Source organism: Neoarius graeffei, chromosome 15 (genome assembly GCF_027579695.1).
Source record: "Neoarius graeffei isolate fNeoGra1 chromosome 15, fNeoGra1.pri, whole genome shotgun sequence".
NCBI lineage: Eukaryota > Metazoa > Chordata > Actinopteri > Siluriformes > Ariidae > Neoarius > Neoarius graeffei.
The window spans coordinates 18,085,923-18,099,757 of record NC_083583.1 but is presented as its reverse complement, the minus strand read 5'-3'; the positions used below and the strand labels follow the sequence as shown (position 1 = coordinate 18,099,757).

The window sequence follows — 13,835 nt, the reverse complement described above, 5'->3', positions numbered from 1 at the left end:
TGATTTGGGGTTGTATTATTCACCTATAAGTTTGAAAAGATATTATGTTGGCAGGTTAGAGCCACTATACTGTTCTCCCTAATCATCATCATCATCATCATCATCATCATCATCATCATCATCATCCGCTTCTTCAACACATACATAGTATGACAAGTTTTATTATAATAGAGAACTAAGTGTTTATTTTCATTTTAACCTCCCAGTCTAAATCTAGGTGGATATTTTGTGAGGTGTTAGCATTAACCTCCATTGTCAGTAATCTCTCTCATAGGCTGCATTTACAGCATTTTTTTCTGTAAAATATTTCACTGAGTATGTTAGGTGATCTTAGTGATCTTTAACTGTCAGGTGTATTAACTTGATGGATGCACATAAAGCACTCTTTATTTCATTATATTCAACTCATCATTATCAACAATACCTCATTTTGTATAAAAAGTTAGAATTTAACTTGAGGTTTAGAGGCAGTGTAATCATTTCTACTTGTTCTTCCGACTTTAATCCAACCCCATTTGTACAAGTTTACGCTGAGATCAGGTTCTCATCACTGTGGATTCTCATAACTATTGCACCACCAATAACAAAATGTTTCACTTTAATAATAAAAAAAAAACCATACATACCTTTTTCATCATAGAACTGACATGACAGGGTTTGGTTTCCCTAAGAGAATAAACAAAAGAGCAGAATTAACAAAAAGATCAAATAACTCTTTTTGAGTTTTTCCACATGTGATTATGTGAATGACATGTGAAGGTGCATTTCAAGCTGTTATGCTCTGAAATTTTAAATGTGAATTCAAGTAAACACCTGTTGCATCAAGTGAACAATAAGGGTCAAATATGGCATTAATTAATTATGTGAAAATATTCACATCTGGAAAAATTAAACCAAAAATGCACGATATGTGAACCAGTAATTTGTCAAAGTAACCATGTGAAAAATATCACACCTGAAAACAAACACATGCACAACATGTGAAAAAATAACCTGAATATAATCATGAGTAAAAATTCCTTGTGTAAGTACAAACCCCATTTCCAGAAAAGTTGGGCTATTTTCTAAAATGCAATAACAAAATCTGTGATTTCTTAATTCACCTGAATCTTTATTGAACTGACAAAGGTACAAAGAAAACATTTTCAATAATTTTACTGACCAACTTAATTGCATTTTGTAAAAAGAAAAAGTTTGATGCCTGCAATACACTCAAAAAAAGTTGAGATAGAGGCAAAATAAGACTGAACAATTTATAGGATATTCAAGTAACACCATTTTGGAAGATTCCATACTAAGCTAGATGCAGCAGCGGACTCTATTAAGTGATACCGGTTTTCCAAAGTAGTCATGAGCGCGTGTGGCTATATTTATCATATTTGCATTATGATTTCTCAGGCAGTGCTGCCTGAAGGCTCGAAGCTCATGCACATTCAACAGTGGTTTCCGACCTTGCCCTTTAAGCATTGAGATGTCTCAGAATTCCCTGAATGTTTTCACAGTATTATGTACAGTAGATTTTGAAAGACTTAAATTCTCTGCAATCCTGTGCTGAGAAATATTCTTATTGAATTGGTTAACATTTCTCTCACAAATTTTGCCATAAAGGAGTGAGCCACGACCCATCCTTGCTTGCAAAGTCTGAACCTTTGGTGCATGCTCCTTTTATACTCAATCATGTTACCAATTGTGGCAGCAGGGGCATGGCCAAGTGTCAGTTTGGGAATGGAGGGCAGGGTCAGGGAAGGTGAGTAGCAAAGTCAATACACCTGTTGTAGATTAATGTGGTGTGTGTGTGTGTGTGTGTGTGTGTTTGTTGCAGTGATGGTGGAGGATAGAAAAGGAGGGAGAGAGCAGAGAGAAGAGAGCTCCTCAGACCAGAACATGACTGTGTATGTGTCTGCATGCATGTGTGTCTGAAAACTGAGAACGTGAAGCTGAAAAGCCAAAATAAATGTGTGTGTGTAAATATCATCTCCCACCTGCCGTGCTTCTGTACTCCACCCACATCAGGGAATTGCTACAGTGGTGCCAAAAGCTGGGAGTATGGAACGGAACCACACTATGGAGTCCTTGCCATTCAAAGATCTCATCCATGCCCTCTTTACTGCTCAGCAGAACCAGCATCATGTGCTTATCACTCTCCAGAAGGAGCAAGAACAACACTTCAAAGCCTTGATGCTGGTCCAGCAGGAAGATCACCAGGCATTCTGGCACCTGCTTGCCTTGGCAGGGTCCTCAACCACCACCGCAGCAGACCCTCCCCACATCACCCTTATGAAGATGGGCCCACACGACGATCCAGAAATCTTCATAGTACTCTATGAGCCAGCAGCCAAAGCGTGGGGGTGGCCAGTTGAGCAGCACGCGGCACTCTTACTAGCACTACTGACTAGAGAGGTGCAGCTCACCGCACAGCAGCTCTCCGCTGACAGCTGACTTGTATACGCTGATCTGATGCAAGCCATCCTGCAGCATGTTGGCCGCTCCCCAAAACAACATCATTAGTGCTTCCAGATGCTGACATTGGAGGAGGTCAGCCAGCCGTTCACATTCAGTCAATAGCTCCAGGACACCTGTCGGCAGTGGCTGAGGGCAGACAACCACGAGGCTGACAGAATCATCAACTTGGTGACACTGGAACAGTTCATTGTGCAACTTTTGGAAGGAATGGTGGAGTGGGTCTAGTGTCATCTCCTGGTGTTGCTTGATCAAGCCATTGGGTTGGCAGAGGACCATCTGGTGGCGGTTTCAATGGCAGGTGGAGGTATTGCCTCTTCTCTTTTTCTCTCTCCTTCTCCTTCCCCCCCTCTCTTCTTCCCTTCCCTGGCCAGTTCCTCCACCATGGAGGTGGGGGCCGGCGTCCCCCAACTGGCCCGTCACACCTGTGATGTTCTCCCATCTTCCCCTTCCACGTCTGTGTCTTCTCTCCCCCAGGTGAGTGACGCCCATAATACCAGTGCAGAGGGGAATTCTGGGCTGGTGCTTTAAATTAGTTGCAGAGTGGCAAGAGGGACAAGGTCACACGGCAAGTTGGGGACATTGACCATGAGGTAAGGTGAATGAATAGGGGCAAGGCACTGCAAATCTACCATCTCAACCTTTTAAAACATTGGAATGAAGGTGTGATGGAGTGCCCATCACTACAGTTGAGTATGTGCTCTGACTGCCATACCAATGAGCCTAGCTCTTTGGTGTTGTGGTCAGGGTGCAGGTTTGGCACCCTGTAGACCTGGGTTCAAGACAGGATAAGGTGACTGTTCTCTTGCATTGCTACAGATAGTGTTAGAAGTGGGATGGCTTGCTAGGAGGCAATTGGAGATGTGCCCTGTGTGGGAGCCATACGAGGGACCTTTAGGATAGGTGGCCCCTATGCAAAGGACCCCAGAGATAGGTACCCAGGTCTATGGGGTGCCAAACCTGCACCTTGACCACAACACCAAAGATCCAGGCTTGTTGGTATGGCAGTCAGAGCACATACTCAACTGGGCACTCTGTCTCACTGCCCTTCCCTTCAGGAGGTGCACCTGTGCGCTTCACTTCATCCCTCATGCAACCCCCAGCCATACTTCTCCCATGCCAGGGTACCCCACACACTCGTGCTTCACCCATCTCTGGGGTCCCTCACACAGGGGCCACCTATCCTGGGGGTCCCTTGTATGGCTCACACATAGGGCACACCTCCAATGGCCTCCTGGCAAGCCATCCCACTTCTGACACCATATGTAGTGAAGCGAGAGAAACGTCACCTTATCCTGCTTTGAACCCAAGTCTACAGGGTGCCAAACCTGACCACAACACCAAAGAGCCAGGCTCGTTGGTATGGCAGTCAGAGTACATACTCAACTGTAGTGATGGGCACTCCATCACAGATGGGGTCCCTGTGGCGTTGGCCTCGGTAGTTTCAGAGAAGGCGGAGGCCAGAAATAAAAACAAAAGTCATGACTCAAACTGCTCTGGTCCCTTGTGGAGACCACCTCTCACTGGCCCAACTCATGGAGTTGCAAAAGGAATTTTCCACATGTTCTCACCCCTTCTCGGCTGCACCCACCTCATAGAACACCACACTGAAATGCCCCCAGGAGTGGTGGTGCATAGCTGCCCTTACTGCTTGCCCAAACACAAAAAAAGGTGGTTCGGGATGAACTCAAGGCCATGCTTGAAATGGGCATAATCAAGGAGTCGCACAGTGACTGGAGCAACCCAATGGTCCTGGTTCCCAAGAGTGACGGGTCGATCCTGTCAGAAATGGTGAGCTGAGGTGAAGTGAGGACCCAAGACCAGACTCAAGACAGGCAGTGTACAGAGAAAAACTTCTTTAATGAAGTAGAGGGCAGAGGTACAGTAGGGCTCAGGCAAAAATCAGTGGTCAAAGAACGAGCCAGAAGGTCAAAACACAGAGGAGCAGGTCAGGGACAAAAACCGGACAGAAAAATCTTCACAAAAACTGAAGAAAACAGGGACAAGGGAAACCCAGGCAGAGAAAGCAAAAAACACAATCCAGAAGAACAGGCAGGTAAAACAGGGGCAAAAAACTGGACAGAAAACTAGACAAAAAAAAAAAACAAGGAACAATTCAGGCAGGGGGAATCAAGAAGACACAATACCAAAGGGCTGAAGTGAGGTGAGGAAAGTCTGCAAGAGACAGTAGCTCCAAACAGTTCTTAAAAAGGCCCTGGCTGATTGGAGAGGAGTGGTAGCAGGTGTGGGAGTGCCGCTTCAGGAAAGGACTGAATTCCTGTCCCGGATCCACCCTGGAGCTGGCATGGAAGTCCCACAAACTCAGGCATGGATGGACTGGACCGGGCTGTGACAGATCCAGTCCTGTGTGGACTACAGAAAAATCATCGTGGTGTCTAAATGTGATGCATACCCAGGTCCTTGCATTGATGAGTTGCTCGATCAGTTAGGTGCTGCTTGCTTTTATTCGACACTGGATTTAACGAAGAGGTATTGGCAGATCCACTTGACTCCTCTATCCCGAGAGAAAATGGCCTTTTCCACATCATTTGGATTATACCAATTTGTCACATTTCCTTTCAGGTTATTTGGGGCTCCCACCACATTCCAGCGGCTCTTGGACAAGATCCTTCACCCTCATGCCACCTATGCAGCGGCTTTCCTTGATGACATCATTATTTATAGCAACGATTGGCCACGGCACCTTGAACACCTTAGGGCTGTCCTAGAGTTGCTGAGGCATGTGGGTCTCACAGTTAACCCGAAAAAGTGTGCGATTGGGCAGTGGAAGTACAGTATCTGGGTTTCCACTTGGGTTGTGGGCAGGTTCATCCCCAAATTGACAAGACTACAGCGATTGCAAAACCAAAAAGGGGGTGAGACAGTTCCTGGGGCTGGCTACTATCATAGGTTCATACCTAATTATTCGGATGTCACCAGCCTGCTGACTTCTCACTAAAAAGGAAGCACCAGATCTGGTCCAGTGGACAGAGCAGTGCCAACAGGCTTTCACTAAGGTAAAAGCTGCACTGTGTGGGGGGCCACTTTTACACTCCCCTGATTTCTCTTTCTCCTTTATTTTACAGACGGACACATCAGACAGAGGGCCATTTTGTCCCAGAAGGTGAGGAACATCCCGTGCTGTACATCAGCCACAAGCTAGATGCATGAAAGTAAGTACAGCACCATCGAAAAGGAGTGCCTGGCCATCAAGTGGGTGGTCCTCACATGACTTAATGAATTCCAGATTTTTGTTTTTATTACATTTTGGAATATAGCCCAACTTTTCTCAAAATGGGGTTTAATAAATTTATCCAGAAAGTCTGCACACCCCTTTCACCTTCTCCACATTTTATTACATTATAGACTTATTCTACAATAGATTGAGTTCATTTTTGCTTCAAGCATCTACACACAATCACCAATAATCACGAAGTGAAAACAGGTTTTTAGAAAATATGCTATTTTATTTTACTTACAAAAATAGGTTATTTAGGGGTTACATATCTGTACACACCCTTAGCCTAATACTTGGTTGATGCACCTTTGGCAGCAATTACAGCTTCAAGGCATCTTGGGAAAGAAGCTACGAACTTGGCACACTTGTGTCTGGACATTTTTGCCCATTCCTCTTGGCATATCCTTACAAGCTCCATTAGGTTGGATGGGGAGCATCGATACACAGCCATTTTCAGCTCCTTCCATGATGCTTGGTATTCAGGCCAAAATGTTCAATTTTGTTTAATCAGACTAGAGAATCTTGTTTCTTATGGTTTGAGAGTCCTCTAGGTGCCTTTTGGCAAACTCCAAGCAGGCTGTCATGTGCCTTTTACTAAGGAGTGGCTTCTGCCTGGCCACTCTACCATAAAGGCCTGATTTGTGGATTGCTGCCTGGATGGTTGATCTTCTGAAAGGTTCTCCAATCTCCACAAGGATACACTGGAGCTCTGTCAGAGTGACCCTTGGGCTCCTGCTCACCTCCCTAGCCAAGATCCATCTTCCCCGATCGCTCAGGTTGGCCGGGTGGCCAGGTCTAGGAAGATTCTTGGTGGTTCCAAACTTCTTCCATTTACAAATGATGGTGGCTACTGTGCTCTTTGGGAGCTGTAAAGCTGCAGCAAATTTTCTGTACCCTTCTCCAGATCTATGCCTTGACTCAGTCCTGTTTCTCATTCATCTCATTATCTCTAGCCGCTTTATCCTGTTCTACAGGGTCGCAGGCAAGCTGGAGCCTATCCCAGCTGACTACGGGTGAAAGGCGGGGTACACCCTGGACAAGTCGCCAGGTCATCACAGGGCTGACACACAGACACAGACAACCATTCACACTCACATTCACACCTACGGTCAATTTAGAGTCACCAGTTAACCTAACCTGCATGTCTTTGGACTGTGGGGGAAACCGGAGCACCTGGAGGAAACCCATGCGGACACGGGGAGAACATGCAAACTCTGCACAGAAAGGCCCTCGCCGGCCACGGGGCTCGAACCTGGACCTTCTTGCTGTGAGGCGACAGCGCTAACCACTACACCACCGTGCCGCCCCCCTGTTTCTAAGGTCTACAGATAATTCCTTTGACCCCATGGGTTGGAGTTTGCTCTGACATGCACTGTCAACTGTGGGACCTTATATAGGCAGGTGTTGGCAATCCTCAATCATGTCCAATCAATTGAATTTACCACAGGTGGACTCCAATTTAGTTGTAGAAACATCTTAAGCAGTATCAGTGGAAACAAAATGCACCTCAGCTCACTTTTGGGTGTCATATCAAAGGGTGTGCACACTTGCGTACATATGATATTTTGCATTTTGATTTTTAATAAATAAGCACAAATGGCTAAAAACCTGCTTTCACTTTGTCATTATGGGCTATTTTGTGTAGAATTTTGTGACAAAAAATGAACTCAATCTATTGTAGAATAAGCCTGTAACGTAATAAAATGTGGAGAAGGTGAAGGGGTGTGCAGACTTTTCGGCTTGACTGTAACTGATTATTCTCAGTGAAGTTCATGTGACTTTTCTGGAAGGGAAGAAAGTGTCACAAGACTGGACAAGGTCCTGAGGATGTCAAAACTATGATCTGAAAAAATGTATAGATGATCACTTACGGGTATTATTTCACTGTTGTTCAATGTAAAGTTGATAACAAGTCGGTTGGACAAATCCATAAGTTCACGTTCCACAATTTCAACACAAATGCCTTTGGCCTCAAACACAGGATACAAGTTATTTTGTGAATATATGGAGAAAGGAGGGTATAGAATTTATATACACCATATATACATGCCACCTAAAGATATCATAAAGGTTTACTTAAATCTTACCATAAACTCTTCGGCAGAGGGATATGTCAGTATGCCAACTTTGCACTGCTCCTCTGAGACATTCAAAAATGGTTCAGTAGGGACAAAAACATCCAAAGGAAGATTATCATCAGGCACCTACAGTATTAGACGGTAAAGACAGATATTATTTACCTCAGATTCTATTCACATAACACTTGGTACTGATAGGTCTTTATCATTATTTTGGTGGTTGTAGTATTGTAGTACTGTGATGATTTGTGGTGCCAAAACTATGATCTGAAAAATATACAGATGATCACTTACCGGTATTATTTCACTACCATTCACTGTAAAGTTGATAACAAGTCGGTTGGACAAGTTCTTGATCTCATGTCCGTCAGTTTCCATGTGAATGATTTCAAACTCCAATGCAGGGTACAAGTCATTCTGGGAATGTATGCAGAAAAGGGCTATAGATTTATATTCTTGAGAAAATATTGACTCAAGCATACAACAAAAATACATATCATTTAAAGATATTATAAAAGTTGACAAGAGACGTACTATAAACAGTTGGACAGAGGGATGCGCAACTACCCCAACTTTGAGCTGCTCCACTGCATCATTCCAAAAAGGTTCAGTAGGGATGAATAAAATAATGGGTGGATCATCATCACACAGCTTTCAGACAGTAAAGCCAGATATTATTCAGATCAGATAACATTCACTTAAACAAATTGAAATGAAAGATCATTATATTGGTGATTTTAAATATCAGATGTTTTTATTACTGTATTTCTACAAGCATAGTAATGATTAAAATACAGGACTGTTGAATTCTTAAATATGATAATTTTATATAAGAGTAGCTCTGACAATAGTGACAACTGCAAATCACATGTTTGGATGAATGCGCTTTTCTAATACATTATCTGTTTTATAGTAACAACTCTTTCACAGAGACTTCAATGGAAAACGCACCATGTAATCTAATACCACTAATAAACCTGGTGTTATTTAACAAACAAAAATGTGTATTTGTTGATATGGTGAAATTCTCTGTAAGTAGATATTTATTTAACAATCAATAAGTTTTCTTCCACTGGAACAGAGGACTATGAGGTTTCAGGTTTATGTGTAACATGACATCTGTATTGTTGTCTGATTAACTTCAAGAGGCAAAAAAAAAAGGCTGATGAGGGAACAACTGTTTATAGCTGCTATAACATAAATGATAACAGGAATGAACTTGCTTTCTTGAACATTCCACAATATTAAATGTACTGTAAGTATAAACAGATAAAAAGTATTGCACATTTCCAACTGTTGGATGAGAGAAATAACAGTTTGTGATGTGCTGTTATTAGCATGTTCTGCTATTTCTCACGTCTGCACCTGTTTGCACTCAAGACTCCACTTCCCAGAATTCACAGCGGCCTAAATATGGCCACCATGGACTATAACAACCATCTTGGAGCTCACAGCTTAGAGCAAGTGGCACAAAGATACAAACACTTCACTGACCGTCATAGAGGAGAAACACCCTCCCCATACAGTGGTGCTTAAAAGTTTGTGAACCCTTTAGAATTTTCAATATTTCTGCATAAAGATGACCTTAAACATCATCACATTTTCACACAAGTCCTAAAAGTAGATAAAGAGAACACAGTTAAACAAATGAGACAAAGATATTATGCTTGGTCATTTATTTATTGAGGAAAATGATCCAATATTACATATCTGTGAGTGGCAAAAGTATGTGAACCTCTAGGATTAGCAGTTAATTTGAAGGTGAAATTCGAGTCAGCTGTTTTCAATCAATGGGATGGCAATCAGGTGTGAGTGGGCACCCTGTTTTATTTAAAGAACAGGGATCTATCAAAGTCTGATCTTCACAACACATGTTTGTGGAAGTGTATCATGGCATGAACAAAGGAGATTTCTGAGGAGCTCAGAAAAAGCATTGTTGATGCTCATCAGGCTCATCAAAAGGTTACAAAACCACCTCTAAAGAGTTTGGACTCCACCAATCCACAGTCAGACAGATTGTGTATAAATGGAGGAAATTCAAGACCATGGTTACCCTCCCCAGGAGTGGTTGTCCAACAAAGATCACTCCAAGAGCAAGGCGTGTAATAGTCGGCGAGGTCAGAAAGGATCCCAGGGTAACTTCTAAGCAACTGAAGGCCTCTCTCACATTGGCTAATGTCAATGTTCATGAGTCCACCATCAGGAGAACACTGAACAACAATGGTGTGCATGGCAGGGTTGCAAGGAGAAAGCCACCACTCTCCAAAAAGAACATTGCTGCTCATCTGCGGTTTGCTAAAGATCATGTGGACAAGCCAGAAGGTTATTGGAAAAATGTTGTTTGAACAGATGAGACCAAAATAGAACTTTTTGGTTTAAACGAGAAGTGTTATGTTTGGAGAAAGGAAAACACTGAATTCCAGCATAAGAACCTTATCCCATCTGTGAAACATGGTGGTGGTAGCATCATGGTTTGGGCCTGTTTTGCTGCATCTGGGCCAGGACGGCTTGCCATCATTGATGGAACAATGAATTCTGAATTATACCAGCAAATTCTAAAGGAAAATGCCTGGACATCTGTCCATGAACTGAATCTCAAGAGAAGGTGGGTCATGCAGCAAGACAACGACCCTAAGCACACAAGTTGTTCTACCAAAGAATGGTTAAAGAAGAATAAAGTTAATGTTTTGGAATGGCCAAGTCAAAGTCCTGACCTTAATCCAATCAAAATGTTGTGGAAGAACCTGAACAAGCAGCTCATGTGAGGAAACCCACCAACATCCCAGAGTTGGAGCTGTTCTGTATGGAGGAATGAGCTAAAATTCCTCCAAGCCGGTGTGCAGGACTGATCAACAGTTACCGGAAACATTTAATTGTAGTTATTGCTGCACAAAGGGGTCACACCAGATACTGAAAGCAAAGGTTCACATACTTTTGCCACTCACAGATATGTAATATTGGATCATTTTACTCAATAAATAAATGACCAAGTATAATATTTTTGTCTCATTTGTTTAACTGTTTTCTCTTTATCTACTTTTAGGACTTGTGTGGAAAATCTGATGATGTTTTAGGCCATATTTATGCAGAAATATAGAAAATTCTAAAGGGTTCACAAACTTTCAAGCACCACTGTATAACCCTGCCATTCCTTGTCCCTTAGCCACCAATGTTCTCTCCACTTCACCTCCTGCACCCCTCACCTTTGACATGCTTACATTGTTCACAACATCTTCAATTTTCACCACAAAGTCAGCAACCTAAAATACCTGGTTGAGTGGGAGGGCTACAGCCCCGAGGAGTGTTGCTGGGTCCCGACCAAAAGCATCTTAGACCCACTCCTTTGCCAAGAATTCCATGCCAAGCAACCTGATAAACCAAGGTGCTCATTCCCAGGCCTATCCATGAAAAGCTATTGCTTCCAGAGCTCCTCAGGGGTGGTTTTGTCACATCCATACCTGCTTGTGCTCAAGACTGTGCTTTCCAGAATTCACAGTGGCCTTCAAATATGGCCACCACGGACTACAACAACCATGCTGCACCTCACCGCTCACAGTCATGGCCTGAATTTTAATCACACACGCCTGTACTCAATAACTTCAGTCACGGTATAAAAGAACATTCAGTGCAAAGTATACACTCAGTTCTTTGTGTCTGACTTTACCAAGCCTTTGTTATTGCTCTGCTGAGTCTGGTTTTGGACTTTGTGTTTTTGGACTTAGCCTTTTGATATTACCTCTGACATCCTCCTGTTTGTGCTTAGCCTTACCATTGCCTGTTTTTTGATTCTGCATTCTACCATATGACTTCGATTCGTCTGCCAGTTTGCCTGAATAAACCCTCTTTCAGCTTTTACATCCATCTGTTGCCTGCATTCCTGACACTATTAAAATGATCAGCTTCCTCATGGCAGTAATGCTACCTTTTATTTTCCTGTAACAGCACACTCTGTTGTGTTTAATTCCTTTTTTATTTTAGAAGCAGTGATAGCTGATATTGTGTTACCTTTGGAGCAGAGATCTGAACAAGCCTGAGTTCTGTGGTGTTCATCTTAACTACAGTCATGTCAAAGTCTCCTAGGTTGTAGGTTTTTGTTACCCCAGCAAATGGTGAGCTGATGGAATCCATATATTTTCTCTCTGCTCTGTTACACAGACATCGATATGTCTTTCAGTCTAAATTTGTGGACACACACTGATATGAGAAGTGTCTTTGAATTTTACTGTTTGCTTACTTACCTGTTGTATATATTTTTAACATTATTATCTGAAGCAAACTCAGATAATTCAGTACACATATTTCTAATTTCCAAGTCATTAGAGTCGGACAATTTAATTATCAATGCGATGATTTCATCTTGTACACACTTTGTGACATTACATATATGTTGCTCACCTAAAGATAATGAAAAGGCAAACAAACAATGTTCCTTTTTAAGTTATTAAATAATTTAGCTGATTCATCAAAACACTTATTCAAGGAAAATTCAAACTGTGGCTTACTCAGGGTGAGTAATATAGTATCACTCACTGCACTTTCCATTTCTGTGTTATCCAGAAAGTTCTCAGTCTGATTAGCTGGATAAACAGAGGAAATAAAGAAACAAATATGCCAGGATAACACTGCATGATGGACGGATAGATAGGGATTATTTTTCATATGACCATTAAAGAAAAAGATAATAATAATAAACATTTCCTTCATTGTCATATTTGTACATGTAATGATTTGATGCAAGAAACATGACCTCTTTAACATCTACAATAGAAGTCAAAAGTTTGTACACCCCAACTCATTCATAGATTTTTCTGTATTTTGACTATTTTCTGCATTGTAGAACAATAATGAAGACATCAAATTTTCAAAATAACATATGGAACATATAAGGAATTATGTGGCAAACAAAAGTATTACAAAAACAAAATATGCTTGATAGTTTAGATTCTTCAAAGTAGCCAGCGTTTACCTTGATGACACTTTGCACACTATTGGCATTACCTTAACCAGCTTCATGAGGTAGTCACCTGGAATGCTTTTCAATTAACAGGTGTGCCTCATCAAAAGTTAATTAACAGACGAGTTTTTTGCCTTCTTAATGTGTTTGAGATCAATCAGGTAATAGTTAATAATAAAAGTACAGTAAATAGCCCTATTCCACAACTGTAGTAATCTATATCCATATTATGTCAAGAACCGCTCAACTAAGTAAAGAGAAACAACATCCATCATTTCTTTAAGACATGAAGTGTCTCTTAATTAATAAAAATAAAGAAAAACCATTGAATTAGAAGGTGTGTCCAAACTTTTGACTGGTGCTGCATTTAGGATGTAATTAAATAATTGTACCCTCCTCCTCCTGTTCTTCTGATGAATTATAGCAACCATCAGGAATGTCTCCAAAGAGCAACAGAACCATAAAGTAGAAGAGCTTCATATTAGCAGCTCACTGTTACAAATAGATAGATTGATGGATAACTTTAGCAATGATAACACATAACAGTTTGAAAAGACATTAAATTGCAGTGGCTCGACTTAATAAAAGCAAAAATTAAAACAAGAACAGCAAGAATATGTTAAAAATTATAGTAAATACATATTACAAAATACAAGGAAAATAAAATGTGAAAAGCACCTGTGTAATTACAGATCCATCCCTATTTCTGTGAACTCTATGATAAGATGGACGAACAAGCCGTCTAAAGAATTATTCACACATCTTATACTGTATTATTAACGCTGAATCTTGCCATTCTCCCTTAATAAAACAATTAGCCTCATAGCACTTATTTGACCAACACCTCACACTCAAATAAATTTAAATCATACAGCGAAAACTTACCAAAATTTTGTCCAAAACCAAGCAGTTCAACAGGAAAGATGTTGAGATCTCATTTCGGTTGCTTATTTTCTACCTGTTAGAGCCTCTTATTCATTTGAATACACAAATAGAGTATCAAATTCGGATATGCACATTGCTGCACATGTCCAGAATAATTTGCCTCATCTTGTAATACACTATGGCTGATTTAAATGTATCATAGCTTTCAACAATAAACTCA

General features: G+C 41.4%; 1 protein-coding gene across 1 annotated transcript in view; it reads right to left on the bottom strand.

Annotated features, from left to right (window-relative positions):
- LOC132898977 (uncharacterized) overlaps positions 1-12,106 on the bottom strand; it is a 146,264-nt gene extending 134,158 nt beyond the window's left edge. Inside the window, exons 1-7 of the mRNA XM_060940639.1 lie at positions 12,015-12,106; positions 11,782-11,920; positions 8,311-8,427; positions 8,071-8,193; positions 7,786-7,902; positions 7,570-7,668; positions 627-666 (exon numbers count right to left, since the gene is read on the bottom strand). Coding sequence (XP_060796622.1) covers positions 627-666; positions 7,570-7,668; positions 7,786-7,902; positions 8,071-8,193; positions 8,311-8,427; positions 11,782-11,920; positions 12,015-12,073 — 694 coding nt within the window. The 5' untranslated portion in view covers positions 12,074-12,106. The remainder of the gene's footprint in view (positions 1-626; positions 667-7,569; positions 7,669-7,785; positions 7,903-8,070; positions 8,194-8,310; positions 8,428-11,781; positions 11,921-12,014) is intronic.
- Between the last annotated feature and the right edge of the window lie 1,729 nt (positions 12,107-13,835).